The sequence below is a fragment of the Cnephaeus nilssonii genome, assembly GCF_951640355.1.
Source record: "Cnephaeus nilssonii genome assembly, chromosome: 3".
NCBI lineage: Eukaryota > Metazoa > Chordata > Mammalia > Chiroptera > Vespertilionidae > Cnephaeus > Cnephaeus nilssonii.
The window spans coordinates 1,058,709-1,079,845 of NC_137074.1; the positions used below are offsets into that span (position 1 = coordinate 1,058,709).

At 60.9% G+C, this 21,137-nt stretch overlaps 1 protein-coding gene across 1 annotated transcript; it reads left to right on the top strand.

The window, feature by feature from the left end:
* The first annotated feature begins 14,409 nt into the window (after positions 1-14,409).
* Positions 14,410-21,073, top strand: SOD1 (superoxide dismutase 1). Its single transcript, XM_079766565.1, has 5 exons — positions 14,410-14,568; positions 17,044-17,137; positions 18,331-18,400; positions 19,729-19,846; positions 20,768-21,073. The coding sequence occupies exons 1-5, from the start codon at positions 14,497-14,499 to the stop codon at positions 20,873-20,875; spliced, it is 462 nt and encodes a 153-aa protein (XP_079622691.1). The 5' UTR covers positions 14,410-14,496; the 3' UTR covers positions 20,876-21,073.
* Positions 21,074-21,137: the final 64 nt, after the last annotated feature.

Sequence of the window (21,137 nt, forward strand, 5' to 3'; positions counted from 1 at the left end):
GCAAAAAACAAAACAAAAGCCCACACATGAGGGGCCGTTGCTCACAGGGGAGTAAGACAGTGTCTCACGGGGAAGGACAAGGGGGGTTCCTGTGTGTGTCTGTTCGTGTGTGTGTTCGTGTGTGTGTTCCTCTGTGTGTGTGTTCGTGTGTGTGTTCCTCTGTGTGTGTGTTCGTGTGTGTTCCTGTGTGTGTGTGTTCTGTGTGTTCCTGTGTGTGTCTGTTCCTGTGTGTGTTCGTGTGTGTGTTCCTGTGTGTGTGTTCTGTGTGTTCCTGTGTGTGTCTGTTCCTGTGTGTGTTCCTGTGTGTGTTCCTGTGTGTTCCTGTGTGTGTCTGTTCGTGTGTGTGTGTTCGTGTGTGTGTTCCTGTGTGTTCCTGTGTGTGTTCCAGTGTGTGTGTTCCTGTGTGTGTTCCTGTGTGTGTGTTCCTGTGTGTGTGTTCCTGTGTGTGTGTTCCTGTGTGTGTGTTCCTGTGTGTTCCAGTGTGTGTGTTCCTGGGTGTGTTCCTGTGTGTGTGTTCCTGTGTGTGTTCCTGTGTGTGTGTGTTCCTGTGTGTTCCTGTGTGTGTGTTCCTGTGTGTGTTCCTGTGTGTGTGTGTTCCTGTGTGTGTGTTCCTGTGTGTTCCTGTGTGTGTGTTCCTGTGTGTGTGTGTTCCTGTGTGTGTGTGTTCCTGTGTGTGTGTGTTCTGCTGTGTGTGTGTGTTCTGGTGTGTGTGTGTTCCTGTGTGTGTGTTCCGGTGTGTTGTGTTCCTGTGTGTGCTCTGGTCTGTGTTCCTGTGTGTTCCGGTGTGTGTGTGTTCCTGTGTGTGTGTGTGTGTGTGTGTGTGTGTTCCGGTGTGTTGTGTTCCTGTGTGTGCTCTGGTCTGTGTTCCTGTGTGTTCCGGTGTGTGTGTTCATGTGTGTGTGTTCCTGTGTGTGTGTGTGTGTTCCGGTGTGTTGTGTTCCTGTGTGTGCTCTGGTCTGTGTTCCTGTGTGTTCCGGTGTGTGTGTCTTCATGTGTGTGTGTTCCTGTGTGTGTGTGTGTGTGTGTGTGTGTTCCGGTGTGTTGTGTTCCTGTGTGTGCTCTGGTCTGTGTTCCTGTGTGTTCCAGTGTGTGTGTGTTCCGGTGTGTGTGTGTGTGTGTGTTCCGGTGTGGGAATGGTCCCCGTAAGAAGCTGCCTGAAGTAAAGGCCTGAGAGGTAAGACGGCATCACAAATGCTGACAATTTCTGTGGGAAAGAAAAGGGGAAAACCTTGACTTGATTAGAAGGCCCGACCTGCCCTCGGAAATGCGGGGCAGCTCCGAGGAAATGAAGTGAGAGGGTTTACGAGAGAGAGAGAGAGAGAGAGAGAGAGAGAGAGAGAGAGAGAAAGAGAGAGAGAGAGAGAGAGAGAGAGAGAGAGAGAGAGAGGGGGGGGGGGGGGAGGCAGGCACGGGACAGCCAGCAGCTCCAGCCGGGCCCAGCGCCCGGTCGCATCCTGACCGCCTGGCAGCTTTGAGTCCATCGGCCGCGGCTGGCGGGTTGGACCTCAGGCCCAGGGCCGGGTCCTCACTTGGGGGCGAGCATTTGGCTCAATCAAACCTTCCTTTCAGCAAAGCTTCAGGCACAGAATGTGGCGTTGTGTTTCAGAGACGCTGCCCTCCTCCCCGCGGAGGGGAAGGCTGGGGCGAGGACGGGGCTCAGGCAGCTCCGCTGACACCCCCCCCCCCCCCCCCGAAGGTGCGGGTCCTCCTCTGGGACCTGCTCCCGTGGAGACGGCGCCGTTTCGGCAGAGCAAGGTGGCGACGAGCAGGGACTGGGCACCAGAGGGACGGAGCTCGGACGCCTAGGGGTGTGGCCTCACAGGACACTCGCTGAGCCAGAGCCTCCGTCTCACCGGCCAGGGCAGCTGCAGGGACTGGGCACCAAGAGCACAGCCAGGCTGTCGTGGGAGGGAGGGAGGGGGCGGCTGGAAGGATGAGCCGCACCCGCCTCTCGGGAAGGAGGACAGAATGTCTTCCTTCTTATCTCCCTGGGGCCGGGGCCGAGGACAGCGGCTTGGCTCACCCTCCCCCTCCCCCTCCCCCTGCCGCGGCCTCCCTGCCTCCAGAACCGCCTCCGCCTCCGAGGCAGCGCTCTGAGGGCTGGGGCTCAACCAGCACCTGTCTCTGTTCTGAAAGGACCATCCCCCACATCAGCAAGACAGCCGGCATCACGGGCTCGCTGGCTGCCCTGCCCTCTGCCAGGGTCTGACGGGGGGGGGTGGGGGGTGGGGGGGGGAGGTCGAAGGGAAAGGCAGTCATCCTCCACCCGGTCCAGGGAGGCGGGAGACCCCAGCCTGGCCGCCGGAAATGCAGAAATCCGGGCCACACCCCGACTTCCTGAGCCGGAGCGCAGACCCCCAGGTGAGGGTCCCGGGCTCACGTCTGAGGAGCGCGATTGACTTTCCTTCTCTCCACCACGAGGGGCCCGCATAGCCTTTAAGTAAATTGAACGTTAGCGTACCTGGATTTGTGACAGTGAGAGCTGTCAGACTCCTACAGGCAAACAAGGAGAACGGAGAGCGAGAGTGAAAAGCAAAGTCCTCTTCGTCCCCTGGCTCCTCCCTCCGCCTCGGCCCCTCGGCCACCATCTGTCCTGTGCCCGCTCCTCGCACTCAGCGTGACCCCCCAGAGCTCACCGGGCACAGCAGGTATCAGGGTGTCTCTCCTCATTCACACGCTGTTTATTTATTAAAATGGCTTTTACTGATTTGCTTCAGAGAGGACCAGCGATGAGAGAGAGGACCATGACCGGCGGCCTCCGCGGGTTCCCCAGTGGTGATGGCGCTGCAGCGGCACGTGCCCCGACCGGGAGTCGAACCAGCGACCTGGTGCCCCGGACGACGCTCGCCAACGGAGCCACACTGGCCAGGGCACGGTGGCTCCTTGTTCCGGTGGAGGGCATTCTGCGACCTCCGTTCCCGGCCGTGGACCCCGGGCTGCTCCCACCTCCTGGCTGTGGCTCAGGGCTCTGAGCGCGGCCGCACAGACATCCGAGCATCGCCGCCCCCCCCCCGCCCCGCCCCAGCAGCGGCTCCCCCTCTCCTTCCTGAATGATGCTCAGGGGCTCAGGGCTCTGTGCTGGGGAGGGGAGGCCACGGCTGCTGAGTGTGACCAGCGGTTTGACGCCCGTCACAAGTCCACAGGAAGTCCGCTCCCAGACGTGCTTTCAAACATGCCTCATTTCTGTGTGACAGCTTTTGTGTGTGTGTGTGTGTGTGTGTGTGTGTGCATGTGTGTGCGCACACACAGAAGCTGCACCCACACCCTCACCACGATCTCATGAGGCCCTCACCCCTCACCTCACGGCTGCACCCCAGAACCCCCACACTGAGAGGCTGCACCCCGTCCTTGTCCGTGTGCTCCCACACACCTCCCGCTCAGGCTGACGCTCCGGTCGGGCTCAGTGCCGGGAGAACACAGACACAAGGTCCTAGCCTGGCCGTGCTCATGGCCGAGCGCCAGCCTCACTCCGAAGGCTGCGGGTCCCCCCCTCCCTCCCCCCCGCCATGGGGCGCGGGTCGGAGGCCACCATCCATATGGCTCTCCCCCTCCCTCCTTCCCACGCTCTGAGAAAGCCATGGGACAGGATCCTCGGGAGGATTAACAAAGTGTCTGAGCCACCGCCGGGCAGGAGGCCAGGGGGGAGGGAGCCGCTGAGCTGCAGGTGCACACGGACCGAGCAGGGAGCGCATGCGCACGGCAGCGGAGGCTGGAATCAGGAGGTTTGGGGGTCGGGGGGCGGGGGGGGGGAGCGGGCACTGAGGGCAGGAGGGGATGAAGGCACCTTCTGAAGGAGTTGGGGGGAAAGCACGTGGACTTTAAACAATCTGTATCTCTGAGGCTTTCACACGTTCCTCAGAACGTTCTAGCAGCAAACAACGGAACACCCCACGTCCCTCCACAGGGGGACGGGCTGAACTGTGACCCGGAAGGTGAGCTGAGTCCTGGCCTCACACGTGCACGTGACCTTCCTTACAAACAGGCTCTCTGCCGACGTGATCGTCAGGATGAGGTCGTGCTGGTTTGGGGTCCTCCTAAGAGGAGGAGGGGACACCCGGAGACGCAGGGAAGAGGCCGGGGACGGGGACGAGGGAGGCAGAGACTGGAGGGACGCAGCCGCACACCAAGGGCACGGGGCCGGGAGCAGGAGCCCAGGACTCTCCCCCGGGGCTCGGTGCGGGTCCCGGCCCTGCATGTCTGTGAGATGAGAGAAGTTCTCCTACGAGAGGAGGCATCTCTGTCGTCTTCACCAACCCGTTCGATCGGACTCGGACTCGTTACAGCAGCCCCAGGACAGGCCCACGGCGGGGACTGGGTCAATAACTAACGGTGCACACGGGCCTGCGGACAGATGTCTTGGTTTTAACTATGTACATATAGGCCCTGAGTAAAACTAAAACAACATTTAAACAGTAAGTGAAAAGTCTGTTTCCCTATTACCTAGTTGTTTGGGTTTTACAAACTGATTTTAGAAAGAGGAAGGAAGGGGGAGGAGCGAGGGGGTGGAGAGAGGTAGGGAGGGAGGGAGGGAGGGGGAGAGAGAGAAAGAGAGAGAGAGAGAGAGAGAGAAACACTGACTTGCTGGTTCACTTATTGATGCATTCATTGTTGATTCTCGTATGTGCCCTGACGGGATATCGGACCTGCAACCTTGGCATATGGACGCTCTAACTGACCGACCTACCTGGCCAGAGCATGTTTGAATTTTATTGATTACACGTTAAAGCCAAAATAATAGACAATGATACTGATTCTTTTTGATAAAAATCTGACTTGGTGTGCTGAGACTGCCTGGTGTGGTAGGCACCCCCGTGACCCCCACGGAGTCTGCACAAGTGAGCAGGGCAGGCCAGGCGGCCGGGGGAACTTAGGTTGTTCGTCAGCTGACCTTAAAACAAGGAGAAGAGCTGGGTCAATGTCATCACAAGGACCCTCAAACGTGGGAGAGGGAGGCAGGAACGTCAACATGGGAGTGATGAAATGTGGGAGTGACTCAACCCGTAATTTCTGGCTTTGACTTTGAAGATGGAGGATGCGGCCATGAGCCAAGGAATGCAGGCAGCCTCTAAATCCCGGAAAAGGCCAGGGAATGGATTCACCCCAAGACACTCCAAAAAAACCCCACAAAAAACCACAGATCTGCAGACGCCTTCAGGTCAGCCCAGTGAGACCTGCCAGATCTGACCGCAGACACGGAAGGAACAATGTCCGTTTTAAACCATTACGTTTGTGCTGACGTGTGGCAGCAGCAATAAGACACAGTGCATCTTGCCACGCCCTCCTTCTGCAGAGGAAGAAACCGAGATCCAAGAACAGCAACGAGAAGAATCAGCAGCCGACCCCAGCCCTGCAGGTTAATAGGGTGCGTCCCCTGGAGGACAAACAGCCGTTCGCCTCAAACACGTTCTGTCATCCATCTCCCCGGAGCACTTAAAAATAACTGGAAAAATTCAGCTGATGAACATTTCTGGAACATTTCTCATCTTAAAACGAAAAATCCTACACAATAAAAGCCTAATATGCTAAGTGTCCGACCGTTTGTTCGACCATTCGCTCAGTCGCTATGACGTGCACTGACCACCAGGGGGAAGATGCTCCGGCCGGTAGGTGAGCTTGCTGCTGGGGTCCGGCTGATTGGGGCTGAGCGAGACGGGCCGGACACGCCCTGGAGCCCTCCCGAGGTCCCTCCCCGGCTGGCCAACCTCTCCCGGCACCTGCCCGGCCTGCCGGCCCCATCGGGACTGGGTGAGTCAGGCCGGACACGCCCTGGACAAACCCGTGCACCCGCCTCTGGTGAACAGTAAGGACCTGCGCCCCAACTTGGCAAGAACCCCCTTTCCTCCGGCTGAGCGGGGCTGGCCCGTCCTCCCATGGACAGCACTGGCGGGCTCACCTCAGACCGCTGAGGTTTTATTTGCTGTTCTTTTTAAATCCTCACCCGAGGGCATTTTCATTTGTGTTTTTAGAGAGAAGGGCAGGGGCAGAGACAGAGAGAGAGAAACATGGACGGTGACCTCCACACCCGCTGGACACGGTGCGCAGCCGGCCGCAGGCCCGTGGCTGCAGCGGCCCGGCGAGGAGCCCGCGGACAGATGGACGGACGGACGGCCCCCCAGGTGTGCGCCCACCTGCCACCTCCGCTCCGAGCTGCTCGGCGGGGGAAATGCAGCTCCTGCCGCCCGCGCCCAGGAGGTCGCCTCGGGCCCGTCCAGGTGGGGGTGCCCGGCAGCCCGGCCCTGGGACCCGCAGGCCCTGCGGGGAGGCACCCAGGCCGCTCGCTTCCCGGGGCCAAGGCGGCAGGCGCATGCGCACGCCCACAGCCACGCGGCAGCCACGCCGAGTGGCCACGTGACCCTCCCTACACTGGAGGTGGGCGTGGCCCGTGTGGTGCGCAGCAGCCAATCAGCAGCCAATCAGCAGCTGGCAGAGCAGCAGCACGTGGCCTGGGGGAAAGGCTCCGCCTGGCAGGTGGCAGGACACGTGCCTGCCTCGCCCTGGGGCCCGGCAGCCGGTCGGCGGCCACAGCCTCGCTGCCCCCGTGGTCACGCCCCACACCCCGCCCCCATCGCCATCCCCATCACCATCACCATCTGCCCCTCCACCGGGAGGCGAAGGACCCCCCACACCCTGCCCCACGGCGGTACCATCGCCATCACCTTCACCTTCACCATCACCATCTGCCCCTCCACCGGGAGGCGAAGGACCCCCCACACCCCGCCCCACGGCGGTGCCATCGCCATCACCATCGCCATCACCATCACCATCACCATCACCTTCACCTTCACCTTCACCTTCACCTTCACCGGCCACACCGGAGCCGCAGAAGGTGCGCCCGGCCGGCCCGCCCGTGGCTCGGGGTGAGCGTCCCCCTGTCACCGGAGGTCGGGGCTCAGGCGCGGGGTGCGGCTCCACCCCCAGCGGGGCGCGCAGGAGGCCGCGCACCCACGAAGCTCTCATCACTGTCCCCCCCGCCCCCCGAGACGGACGAAACACGTAAAAGGAAGCCGGCAGCACCGCGTCTCCAGGCCGCCGGCCGTGGCTGCAGCCCGGACCGAGGCCCCGCTCCGACCCCTGGAGCCTGGCCAGGCATTGCCCTGGAACCCGGGCCACCAGGTGCCCCTGAGCCGCAGGCCAGCGGGAAGGGCAGCTGGTCCCGGCCCCCCACCCCACTCTGCCTCCCGGCCCCCCACCCCACTCTGCCTCCCGGTCCCCCCCACCCCACTCTGCCTCCCGGTCCCCCCCACCCCACTCTGCCTCCCGGTCCCCCCCACCCCACTCTGCCTCCCGGTCCCCCCCACCCCACTCTGCCTCCCGGTCCCCCCCACCCCACTCTGCCTCCCGGCCCCCCACCCCACTCTGCCTCCCGGCCCCCCACCCCACTCTGCCTCCCGGTCCCCCCCACCCCACTCTGCCTCCCGGTCCCCCCCACCCCACTCTGCCTCCGGGGGCCCTGCACCAGCCGTCACTCCACACGCAGCTCCCTGGGGCCGCGCCTTCGGCAGCAGCGGCCTCCCCACCCGATTCAGGCTCCGCAGGTCCCCGCGGGAGCCCCCCAGGGCGGCGGGCCTGCACCCCTCCCCTGGGCCCAGCTCCCCGCTGCTGCCCGCACAGGCGCCCCACCAGGCACTGCGCACCCCACCCGGCCGACCCCCGCCCACGTCCACCCAGCCCCCCTCTGGCCCTCCCGGTGTGAAATGGAGGAGCCAGATGCAAAAGGCACCTATTGTATGATCTCAGGGGTAAGAAGTGTCCCAAAAAGGCACATTTATGGAGAAAAAAGCAGATGGCGGTTGCCTAGGGCTTGGGATGGGAGAAGGGATTCAGCCAAAACTAGCGTGAGGGCAATGGCTGGGCTCGTGGAAATGTTCTAAACTGCATTTTTTTAAAGGGATATTTTTCTTTTTAATATATTTTATTGATTTTTTACAGAGAGGAAGGGAGAGGGAGAGAGAGTTAGAAACATCGATGAGAGAGAAACATCGATCAGCTGCCTCCTGCACACCCCCCACTGGGGATGTGCCCGCAACCAAGGTCCATGCCCTTGACCGGAATCGAACCGGGGACCCTTCAGTCCGCAGGCCGACGCTCCATCCACTGAGCCACACCGGCCAGGGCTAGACTGCATTTTGGTAATGGTCGCCAACGCCATAGGTTTACGAAAAGACCCGCTGAAGTGGACTTGACAATGGGTGAATATTTTAATAGCAAATTATATGTTAACAAGGCTGGGGGGTTTTTAAAGAAAAAGAAAACTTGGACAAGCCGGTTGTTCAGTGGTTAGAGCGCCTGAAGGGTTGTGAGTTCGATTCTGGTCAAGGGCCTGCACCTTGGTTGCAGGCTCGATCCCCAGCCCTGATGGCGGCCCACCGGAGGCAACCATCCATGTGTCTCTCTCGTCAATGTGTCTCTCTCCCTCGGTCTCTCTGCCTCCCTTCCACTCGCTCTGAAATCCATGGGGAAATATCCTCTGAAGAGGATTAACAGCAACAACAACAAAGAAGCAGACAGACCTTGCGGGGTGGGCCCAGCAGCGGGTTCACGCGTCTTCCCGCTGGTTCCACTCGATGCCGCTTGCACACGGCCGCTCCGGGCTTCCCGCGGGGGGACGGCGACCGCATCCCGCAGCCTGCGGCCCGTTCCTGCCCCCCCCCCCCAGCTGCCGCCCCCCCTCCGGCCCCGCCCCGAGGCAGGAAGATGATGCTCCCTCCCCCCCCCACGCTCCCCCGGGAGGGAAGGTCTAGGCCAGTGGTCTCGGGCTTTACCAACCTGCACAGCATGGTGTCCGTCCGATGCAGACCCAGACTTAACAGTGACCCGGGGTCAGACCCATGTCCATGGACACGCGGAGCTTGACCTTTTGAGGCCCCTCAGGCACCCCCAGGCACCTGTTCTGAATTGAGCTCTTTACCCCTCGCCTTGCTTTCCTGGTGGGTGGGACCACCATCCACCCAGGCACGCCAGCCCGACCCCTGGGCTCACGGAGCTCAGTCTAGCTGACGCTGAGGCTCCATCTCCAGTACCTCCCCTTTTCTGCAGCCTTGGCACTGGGCCCAGACCTTATCAGGCCTCCCACGGGCCCCGCTGCCTCTGGTCTCATCCCCCCACTCCATTCTGCCCCTCCCCCCCACGACAGCCTAGGAATCACCTGTGAGCCTGACGGGCACTCCCTCCCGGGCGCCCCTGTGGCTCCTCGCTGCTGCCCAGACAGAGCGACAGAAACCGGGCTGTGCTCCTCTCATCATTAAAGGCTGCCGACCGTCCGTCCGTCCGTCCGTCCGTCCACCCGCACCTGCGAGGCCCCAGGCTTCCCCCGCTCCAGGAGGGCACCGCTGGCCCAGATCACAGACCGAAACTCCTTACGTTTTAATTCAACTTGTTTCCTCACAACATTAAACATGGAACTACCACGGGACCCAGCAATTCCACTTCGGGGTTTACTGGAAGAACTGGAGAAGATCTGGTCACCCCCGTTCAGAGCAGCGTGATTTACACGCCACGGAAGCAGCCGAGGGGGACGGGATGAAGAGAATGTGAGGTGCGCTCACACACGTGTGTATGTCGTTACATGCAATGGGAGATGACTCAGCATAAACAAGCAGGAGACCTTGCCAGCTGTGACCGCGTGGATGGACCTGGAGGGCATTACATGAAGGGCAACAAGCCAGACAAATGCAAATACTGTGTCATTCCACTTACAGGAGGGATCCGAAACACTTATGGAATCAGATCACAGTGGTGGTTGCCAGAGGAGGTGGGCAGGAGGCGGGCACAATGGTAGGGCGGGGGTGGGGGGGAGCATCAGTAAAAAGAATACATTCTGTCCACAGAAGAATGCCCAGCCTGTAGGAAAAGTTCAATGGGAGGCACACTGCGAGGACATGCCCAGAAGCAAAACCTCAACAGACAGAAAACATTTCAGAGAATGGCAGCTCGGAAGTTCATTCTAGACGGTAGACCCAAAGGGGAGAGTGAGGGGGTTCCTTACCTGAAGCCCAGGGGTGGTTAGGGGGCGGGAGAAAGCAAAGCAGGGAGACCTCTGGGATGAGGTCCGAGGGAGAGATACACGCGCTTTCCACGGGAGGGGCAGGCGTTCACAGGGAACAGTGCAGCCGCGGAGACGGCGTTCGGGGGCCAGATGACATGCGGGCCCTGTGGGCTCCGCTCTGGGCAGGGCGGGCCCGAGGGTCTGGAAGAGAGATTCTTCTTTTTTTTTTTTTAAACATATTTTTACTGATTTCAGAGAGGAAGGGAGAGGGAGAGAGGGAGAGACAGAAACATCAATGATGAGAGAGAATCACCCATCAGCTGCCTCCCGCACACCCCCCACGGAGGATTGGGCCCACAATCCAGGCACGTGCCTCTGACTGGAATCGAACCCGGGACCTTTCAGTCTGCAGCCTGATGCTCTACCCACTGAGCTAGACCAGCCAGGGTGAGATTATTCTTAATATATATACACTGAGTGGTCAGATTATTATGATCTCTGAACTCATAATAATCTGGCGTTTTTATATATATATATATATATATATATATATATATATACATATATATATATATATATATATATATATATATATTAGAGGCCCGGTGCATGAATTTGTGCATGGGTGGGGTCTGGCCAGCCTGGCCGGGGGAGGGGACATGGGCGGTTGGCCGGCCTGCCTGCTGGTCAGACTCCTGGTTGAGGGAGCAATTTGCATATTAGCCTTTTATCATATAGGATACACACTGAGTGGCCAGATTATTATGCGTCCAGAGATCGTCATCACCTGGCCACTCAGTGTACATTTTAATTGACTCAGAGAGGAAGGGAGAAGGAGAGAGAGGAACATCAGTGATGAGGGAGAAGCACGGACCGGCTCCTCCTGCATGTGCCCTGACTGGAATCGAACTGTGCCTTTTGGTTCATAGGTCGATGCTCAACCAGGAGCCACGCCGGGCGGGTGAGTTACTCTGACATCAAAGGTGAGTTTAGCCAGATGCCAAGAGACGACAGATGGGCTCCGCTGAGGTCAAGGGAGCTGAGGCCTAGGACAGGACTCCCGGCCACGACCGCGTTGGTTAGGAAGGTCCATGTCCAGACCATCCTGTGTGGTGACTTCTGGTCCCCGACGTGGCACGGCCCGCCCTGCAGCCCCCTGAGCTTGTGGGGGGCGGCAGGTGGCCCCTTGGCGTCCACACTTCATGGCCTTCTCTGAGGACGGTGAGGTTCTGGGTGGAAGCGCCTCTGGCCCTGCAGACTCTGGCCCCCGTGGGAGAGGCGGCCGGGAGGGCGGTCAGACCAGGGCCCTCTACAGCAGGTCACACCCAAAGGGCCAGATAAACAAGGTGGGAGTGTGCGTGGCCGCAAAAAAACAAAAGCTTCAGTTGTCATGGAAACGTAGGTTTATTCCGATAGAGACACGCTGAATACAAAGGGCTGAAGTAAACGAGTCATTGTTAACCTAAAATAATAGAACACTTTAATAAAAATTAGTATTTTTTCTTGAACATTAGCTTACAGACACTGAATAACTGCACAAATGAATAAGTGTAACGCAAATAAACCCATTTTTATTGTTCTCCGAAAGCGAAATATTTCCTGTTGCGCACTCCAGACAAGTCAGTCCAAGACCAATGACGTGGCCATCAGCTGCTAAAATATTCGCTGTTGGTATTCGTGGAGAGAAATGGTGCGTCTGTGTGTAAGGCGTGTAAGGGAGATGAATGCAACACGATGATAGTCATCAGTCATTAGCGAAGGTCGTAGCTCGTTATTAATAATTATGTACAACAGGATGTTGTAAAAATTAAGTTGCGAAATTTTTATGAAAACGTTTCTTACGTGCCGTTACAGTGGCTGGGCCATAAAATATTCGTGGTGGGCCGCGTGCAGCCCGCGGGCCGTGAGTTTGACGTGCTTGCTCTACAGTGTGGGCCCAGGGCAGGGAGCCCATGGCCCAAGTGTGAGGGCAGCTCTAAGAACGACCCTCAGGCCCTGGCCGGTGTGGCTCAGTGGATAGAGCGTCGGCCTGTGGACTGAAGGGTCCCAGGTTCCATTCCGGTCAAGGGCACGTACCTTGGTTGCGGGCACATCCCCAGTGGGGGGTGTGCAGGAGGTAGCTGATTGATGTTTCTCTCTCATTGATGTTTCTAACTCTCTCTTCCTCTCCCTTCCTCTCTGTAAAAAAATCAATAAAATATATTAAAAAAAAAAAAAAGAACGACCCTGAGGGGACCTCGGCCCTGAGCACACAGCCCGGCTCTGGGCTCCGGCGAGGGTTCTCAGGGCTCCGTCTGAAAGAGGAGCACCCTCGGCCCGGCCCGGGGCCACGAGCTCCTCCCTGGCCCTCACCAGAACTGAAATCCGGCTCCGACTTCCTGAAACCCGAGAAACCTTGGCCTTGGGCAAAGGCCCTTTGGCCGGCACTGGCAGGTTTATGCAACAGGGCAGCTGTGCCAGGCCGGAGAGCCAATGCCGCAGCGGGCGCTCCTGGGGGTGACAGCGCGTGTGGGGTGTGTATCCCCGACCGAGAACGCGTTAGAGTCCAAGGGTCCACACGCACAAACACACACGGACTGCAGCCCAGACGCGGCTGGAACAGCCTCTGCCTCGGCCACTCTGGCCTTGGATTAGGCCTCCGTGTCTCCCAGCCTCCCAGCTCCAGCCTCCCTGCCTCCCTGCCGAGCGCTGGAGGGCCGGGCGGGCGGGCGGGCGGGCGCCTTGTGTGGAAGGCGCTCCGGGAGGGGTCGGATCTCACAGCGCCCGGGTCTCCCGTCAGCAGGCTCGCCTTCTCCCTGACCTGCCGCCTCCTCTCCAGGACCCTGGCCCCGTGCCCCCCTTTGAGCCAAGCAGCTGCAGTGCTTGCCCCTGGGCATGAGTCGGGGGCTCTCACGTGAGGCCCAGACCGGTGGCCTCAGGGCTGCCTGGGGACGAGTGAGGGAGGCCAATCCCATCCCCACCCAGACCCACTGAGTCAGAAACACGCACCCTTGGCTGCGGCAGCCTCCGGGCCAGTTCCGCTCACGGGCGGGCAGTCAGCACCTGCGTTTGTTCTTCAGGCACAGCCTGTGGGACAGACCAGATTCCCCCCCCCTTTACCCTCCCCCACGCCCCCAGGTTCATCCACACAACTCTTCTCCCAACCAAAGTGAGTGTGTGTGTAAGGGGGGGGAGGGGGGGTGGTGGATTCTCACTCTAAGCCTTACGAATTTTGCAGACAAATGCCTATCATTGTAAACAAAACTATAAGGGAAGAACATGAAAGTTTGATTCCCACCCCCCAGGGCGCCCAGAGTCCCCTGAACAGCTTTCTAGAGGATTCTGAGCACACAATCCCGTTTATACTTAAAACACACACATCCCGCGGTAGCTGTGTCCTGTGTGCTCATTTCACGAACTGTTTTTGGAAAACCTTCCCTGAGCAGTAATGTGTGTCCCCGCGGACACGCAGTCAGGAGGCTTTGGCTGGAAATGCAGGGGAGACTCTGGAGTTTTGGAGTCTGCAATGGGCGCCGCAGCGGAACCAGAGCCGGTTCTGACCGTCACAGCCGGGTCCAGTCCTGGCCTGAGAGCTGACCCTCGGCCGGGGAGGTCCCCGCAACACGGTCCGAAGTCGGGCACCGCCCCGCTCCCTCCGCGGCCTGTCCGGTGGGGATCACATGAACTGTTCCTTCTCACTGAGTCACTTGGGCAGAAAACACACGTCTGGTGCCGCAGGATTTCAGTCTTCGGTGTGTGTGCGGGAGCTGAGCACCAACTCCGCTGCTCCGGGGCCGCGGTCCGGGGTCAGCACCCGTGCTGGGTCCTGGGGACCAGGGGGGGGGGGGGGGGTGCGGTGCCGGTCCGGCCGGCCGAGCAGCACCGGAAGCCCAGCGGGGCAGGCTCCCGGCGGCTCCAGAGCAGAGCACCCACCGCTCAGCACCAGCCTCAGCCTCAGCCTCGGCCTCAGCGCCCGGCCTGGCCCCAGCGCCCCTTCGCTCCTTCCCTCCTCCCCGCGGGCGTCCTAAGCGGCGGGACTCAGACAGGCGGGGGGCGGGGGGCAGGCGGTCGGAGCTCCGTTAGCCCGTGTGGGCGTCTTTCCGATGGCGGCCTTCCCCGTCCGGAGGAAAGCTGGGAGCACAGCACCCGCCCGGCCGGGAGCCCGGGAGCCCGGGCGCTGCCGGGGCACCTCCAGGCCCAGAGCCTCAGGCCTCGGGCCGGGCACGCGGGCCACGCCGTCTGCGGGAGCCGGGCCGCTCCTTCCCGGTCCCGCTTCCCCGGCCTGCGGGGGGGAGGGGGGAGGGGGAAGGCGGGGCTTTCACGCGCCGTGGCCACGCCCCCGCCAGCTAGGCCAATCGCGTCCTTAGGCCTCCGCAGGGGCGGGCTCCGTGCGTGGGCGGTGATTGGCCCCGGGCCAGAGGGCGGGACGCGGGCCCGGCCTATAAGAAGCCCGCGGCGCCGTCGCCCCTGCGTCGGCGTGTCCTGCGGCGTCTCCCCTGCTCCTCGCAGTCCGCTCGGCGCGCCCGCGAGTCATGACGACCAAGGCCGTGTGCGTGCTCAAGGGCGACGGCGATGTGCGGGGCACCATCCGCTTCGAGCAGAAGGCAAGGCCGCCGCCGCCCGCAGTGCTGAGTCACCGGCGAGCGCGGCGGGGCGCGGGCTGGGCCGGGGCGGGACCGCGGGCCCCGGAGCGAGGGAGGGAGGAGGGAGGAGGCCGAGGCCGCGGCGGCGGGCGGGGCTGGCGCCCCGGAACCGCCCAGCGCTCCCCGCGGGGCCGCCTCTGCGCCCTGGAGCCCGGGCCGCCGTTGCGCAGCAGGTCCGGCCGCAGAGTCGTCGTCCCCTCGTCCCCTGGGGCCCCCTCGCTCCGGGTCCGCCCCGCCCCGTCCGCCGGGACCGCTGCTGGAGCCGCCCTCGCGCCGAGGCCGCGTGTGTAGGGTTCAAGGGTCGTGAACTTCTAGGACCTGCGACACGGCGCGCGCGGCCTCGGGGGAGCTCTGACCCCGCGCCAGCCCCGCCCCGAGCCGCGATCCCTGCACCGCCGGGCCCAGGCCACGGGCCTCGCGGACACCGGGCCGCTGCGGCCGGGCTGGCGGGTGCGTGTCCGCGGGGCGTCCGCCTCCGCTGCGGCCCGGAGCGCGGAGACGGGTCGTCGGTGCTGGCGCAGAGCGGGGCGCGGACGGCAGGAGGCCCCCGGGGTCCACGCGGGAAGTCGCTCTGTTCTCCAGCTCGGTCCACCCGGCTCTCCGGGCCCCGCCTTGAAGCCGCTCTGCCGACCGGGCTCCTGAGGGCGGGAAACCGCTGGGCCCGTCTCGGGGGCCGGAGGGGCCCAGCCTGGGGAGGTTCCCAGGGGATCAGAAGACGCGAGGGACACTGTTGAGCGAGGCTCCCGCCCGGGAGGCAGGAGCGGGGGTCTGGGTGGCGCCGCCGGTGAAATGCGGGCCTCACTGCCCCCCCCCCCCGGAGGGCGCCCGGGGAACGCGCACCCGGTCCCGGTGTCTGCAGGAGGCGCCTGGCGTTGGACTAAGTTCTGCTGCTTTGTCCACCTCTCCTCGCACAGAACTCGCTGGAAGCCGGGCTGTGGTCCTGGCCCTCCGCCCTCCGGAGCTGCTTGCCCCCAGCCTTCCCGGGGCGGGGAGGGTGCTGTTGGTCCCGATAAAGGCCCGGGACGGTGCAGATAGGCGGGCCCGTGTGAGCCTGCGGCCCCGCTCCTCGGTTGGCCTGTTGAGCGCATACAATTTTGGCGTTTCCCAGTTTTAAAATCAGCATTTTCAGCTGGAACTGCAGACCTTAGCGTCCTTGGAGCATTTAGATCTGCCCCGGAGCCTCCCTCAGCCAGGACAGCCCCCGCCCCCCCCCCCGCCCCCCGCCCCCTGGTTGACTGCGGGGCCTGATGGGCTGTGCGGGACCCTTTATCCAGGAAACGAGGCGGGAGGAGCCTGCCCTGCTTTTCTTCCTGTGCTTTTTTTTTTTGTTGTTTGTTTTTTTTTAAATATATTTTATTAATTGTTTACAGAGAGGAAGAGAGAGGGATAGAGAGTTAGAAACATCGATCAGCTGCCTCTTGCACACCTCCCACTGGGGATGTGCCCGCAGCCAAGGTACATGCCCTTGACCGGAATCGAACCTGGGACCCTTGAGTCCGCAGGCCGACGCTCTATCCACTGAGCCAAACCGGTTTCTCTCTTCCTGTGCTTTTGATAAGTGGAGGATGACATTCACATTTGAAATTTTCCAAAATTAAAGCTTATCTTTAGAAGAATTGTAGTCTGGTTTTGTTTTGTTTGTTTTTTAAAATATATATATTTTATTGATTTTTTACAGAGAAGAATGGGGAGGGAAAGAGAAACATCCATGAGAGAGAAACATTGATCACATGCTTCCTGCACGCCCCCCACTGGGGATGTGCCTGCAACCAAGGTACATGCCCTTGACCGGAATCGAACCTGGGACCCTTCAGTCCGCAGGCCGACGCTCTATCCACTGAGCAACACCGGTTAGGGCTGTTTTTGTTATTTTAAGAAAGGAAAAAAGGGTAGCAGTTCCCACACGACTTGACTGGAGCCTCCTACTTGTCCAGCGGCAGGTCAGGTGGTGAAGGCTGACCCTTGGTAACGGTGTGGAGCCTGTGTGGGTTGTTAGGGTTCCTCCGCTGTGAGTGAGGTGCTGGATTCCGCATGCAGCCGCACCGTTGTCTTCTGCCTTTTAAGAGGCAAACCTGTGTATGTGCTGAACGGAAAGGGGCACAAAGAAAGCGGGGGGCTAACTAGGATGAGCTCACGTCGGGGTGCACAGTCGGGTTGTACACACATTCTCCCCGTGAGGTTCCACCTGCTCAAAAGCATCCCAGTGAACAAGAACTGCTCACGGTCCTGGCCAGGGGCAGACGCGACAGAGCCTCCCAGTCCACGTTCCGTGCTCTGCCTTCTGCTGGGGCCTGGTCCCGGCCTGGGGGTCCTGGCCTGGGGTTCCGCAGAACCAGGCCAGCACCTCCCTCCCCGGCTCCCCCTCCTGTGAGGGGAGAGGTGATGCCGTGCCCCTTCCCTCGGACCCTCTCAAACCTGTGCTTTTCTCTGAAACAGGGAAACGGGAAGGTCACGGTCTCGGGCTCCATCACAGGCCTGGCCGAGGGCGAGCACGGCTTCCACGTCCACCAGTTTGGAGACAACACACAAGGTGGGTGCGTGCGGGCGGCGGCCATTCGCGCGCTGAGCAGGGACCTCAGGCCAGTCAGCCTGGCGCCCGGGGTCAGCCGGGGCCGGGCCACAGAACTGGTTTTTGACTCTGAAGCGCGGAAAGGAAGGGGAGGGGTTGTGTTTGTTTAGATCATGACTCAGACCCGATTGTAGCCATTCAGCTCCTCCTGTCGGCGTGCTCCCAGGTGGGTGAGCGGCCGAGGGGGCACTTGCACCGGGCTGGCGTCCTCCGCCTCGTCCTGTAAGGACAGCCCACACCGGCCGGGACCCTCAGGACGGGGCACACGGGGCCGGAAGGGGAGCCGTGGCCGCGCTGCCCGAGCTCCACCGTCTCACCTGGGGCTTGGAAGCAAGTCCCGAGTTCACGGGTGGGAAATGCACGTGGAGATCCGGTGCTGCTTCTGAGTATCTGCCCTCAGGGTTTGCACTAGGAGAACGTGATTCGTTCTGGGGAACGTGTCCTGAATGTTGAAAGCTGGGCTCCTACAGAGGGCGACGTGGAAGGAGCAGATTGGGTCGTTTCAGTTTCTCCATTGTTGGTTTCACTGCCTCTGCTCTGGGCGGCCTGGCTCTGCGCTCTGATCGCTGTGCTGCCCGTGAGGGACCCTGCCCATCCCCGGGGAGCGCGGGAGCCGGTCAGTCAGAGAACTGGGGCGCGGTGGCTGCGTCTGCGAAAACGGTGCAGCAGCAGGTGCCGGGCTGGCGAGCTGCTCTCGGAGCGTGGTCCGAGCTGGTCTGAGGTCCGAGTGCCGCCGGGAGCCGTGCCGCCTGAGCTGGCGAGGCCGCCCACCCTGGGGCACAGGTGCAGCTTTGCCTCCTGCGGCCGCGGCAGGAGAGCTGCGGTGTGCTGCTGCGCTGGGTCTCGCAGTCCAGGCTTCCTGCCTTCGTACACACCAGGCCACACTCGGGACTTAACGGAACCGTGGGCGCTCAGGCCCGGGCCTCTGACCTTACGGGCAGCGGAGAAGCCCACGCCCAGAGCAGGGGTGAGCTTGCCAGGCACAGGAGCTGAGCCTCGTCCCTCCCGCCCGGTCTGCTCAGGCGCGGCCAGTTCCCCATGGCCTGGGGATCGGCACGTTCTCTGCTTGAGGGTTTAGCAATGACTAGTATAATGGATTTTGGAATTTTGCTTCATAATTTAGCCTTTTTTTTTTTTTTTTTTTTTGTAACTAGGCTGTACCAGTGCTGGTCCTCACTTTAACCCTCTGTCCAAGACCCACGGCGGGCCGCAGGACGACGAGAGGTGAGCACGCAGCGCTGAGCCTGTGGGAACGGGGGTGGGGTGGGGGGTGCACTCCCGCGGACCGCGCTACCAGAAGCGGGGCTCCCCTGCCACCCGCTGCGGGGCCGCGGGGCTGACAAAGGGGACCCTTAGAGCGATGTGGTCTGTCGCGTTACTGAGGACAGAGCTCAGCAGGCGCCAGAGGGAACACCACCACCACCAGCTCATTGGGAAGAGGGAGCTTGGTGGGTCCAGTCTGAGCGAAGGTCCCGTGTTTTCTGCGAGCCTCAGGGAAAGAGTTTTTGTGACAGAGGCCTGGCGCAGAGCTGCTTAGCGTCTGAGGACGGGCAGCAGGGCCTGGGAGCCACGATGCCCGTCAGTGCCCGGAGAGCAGAGGTGCCCGCCAGGACTCCTCGGGCTGATGCCTGCTTGTTTTTATTTCATTATAATTTTAAAACTCGAGGCAGGGTGCACGAATTTGTGCCCTGGTGGGGTCCCTTGGCCCGGCCTGCGGGGGTAGGGCCGAAACCAGCAGGTCAACACCCCCGAGGGGTCCCGGAGTGCGAGAGGGCACTCGGCAAAGCTGCTGTCGCTGGGCAGCTCCTGCCTTGAGCATCTGCCCCTGGTGGTCAGTGCGCGTCAGAGCTACCGGCCGGTCACTTGGGCTTTTATGTATATATCAGTAGCTCTCATGCTAATAATGCACCAGTAGCTTTCTGCGGGGCCTGGCCGCTCTGTGCCCGCTGCCCAGAGGCCCTCCTTGGCTGGGGTGGAACGCTTGCCTCGTCGCCACGGTGACGAAGCAAGCATTCCGCCAGGACGCTCACACTGCCCACTCTCAGCGGCTGGGACTGTGGGGGACTGGTGGGGCTGAGAGGACTGGTCGCCACCATCTTTGAGGGCGTGGCCACAATTAGCATATTCCCTCCTTATTGGCTGTGGGTGCTGCCATCTTTGTGAGGGCATGTGATGGTCAATTAGCATATTCCTTTATTAGATAGGCTATTTTTATTGATTTCAGAGAGGAAGGGAGAGGAAAAGAGAGAAACATCAGTGATAAGAGAGAATTAATGATTGGCTGTCTCCTGCATGCCCCCCATCTGGGGATTGAGCCCAAAACCCAGGCATGTGCCCTTGACTCGAGTCAAACGCAGGACCCCTCAGTCCACCTGACGCTCTATCCACTGAGCCAAACAGGCTAGGGTGGGCTGACGCCTGTTTAAAGAGCTGAGCCTGCTGTCTAACGTGGCTCCTATTCAATCCACGCTGTGCCCACATCTCAGCCGAGCTGTGTCTGACCCTGTTTATAGCTTAGTTCCTGAACCACTCTGATGCTTCCTCCGTGCTAGGCATGTCGGGGATCTGGGCAACGTGACGGCGGGCCCAAACGGCGTGGCCGAGGTGCTCATTGAAGACTCCATGATCAAGCTCTCAGGAGACCATTCCATCATCGGCCGCACAATGGTGGTGAGTGTCCGCGTGGGAAGGACGTGCACACAACTTGGCTGTAAATGCCACAAAACCAATCGCTCCCAACAGTCAGGTGTGGGTCGTTCATGGCGAACCCTGGCTCCCGAGGGCCCACATACTGGCACCTTTGGGTCCGATGAGACAAGGCTGCAGGGAAGAGGAACCGGTACCTGGGACGGGCGTGTGGCAGGTCGCCGTGGCCGTTAGACCTGCGTGGCCGGCAGCAGTGTCTCTAGAGTCAACGGCCGCAGCCCGTGCCGTCAGAACAGTCCGTCTCGGGCGGGCCCATTGTGGCCCTCGTTCACGTCTGTGCTTGGATGTCAGCACGTGTTTAGCCTGGGAAGTGGTGCCTGACCCTGGGAGCAGCGTCGGGCTGGCACAGTCGCCAGGTACAGGCGTGAGGACAGCGGCCTCAGAAGTCACCTCTCAGCGGCCACCCTGGGGCTGTTCCTCAGCCTCAGTGAAAAGCAGGAGAATGTCTGGGTGTCTGATGAGAGAAATGTAAAGTCCTACCTTCAAGGGGTTAAGCTGTTGTAAGGGTCCCTCTGACTTACCGGCTGCTGTCACTGGGTTCGCGTGAGGTCCTTTTTCAAGCAGTTGATGCTGCATGAGAGGGACCGCTGGGGGGGGTCACGGAGCTCTTCCCGCAGGGCCGGCTGCACTGGTGGCCGCGGCGGCATGGCTCGGGGCTCAGTGGTTCATTCCCAGAGCAGCGCTTGCCTCGTGGGTAGAGGTAACGTGTCTTTGCATCAAGAGAAAGCGGGGTAGCTGCTGTGGTCACTGCTGATTAAATGTCAGTCTCTGTACCGGTTCCTGTGGCGTGTTCCTGTCTAATGCGGAGTGGTTCCTGGAGAAGGCTTTGGGTGTTGGGGAGAAGGTCATGACTTGGTACCTGTCATGGTCTCCATGTTTTTCAAGGTCCACGAGAAGCGAGATGACCTGGGCAGAGGGGGCAACGACGAGAGCAAGAAGACAGGCAACGCCGGCAGCCGCCTGGCCTGCGGGGTGATCGGGATCGCCCAGTGAGCGTGCCCGCCACCTGCGTCCTGACGCCCGCCTCCTGTTGTAGAAATTTAACCGGTAAACATTAAACACTAACCTCCGGTGTCATTTGTGTCTTTTCTTAAAACTGCTTTAAGTTCCTGTAATGTGGCTTACGATCACTTGGAAGATTTGTATGATTGTGTAAATCTCATATTCAATTAAAATGTCTGTTTCAATGATCGTCGTATTTCGCCAGCCTTAATCACACACGGGCGTTACCACTGAATTGTCCAAGTGTCTTGCG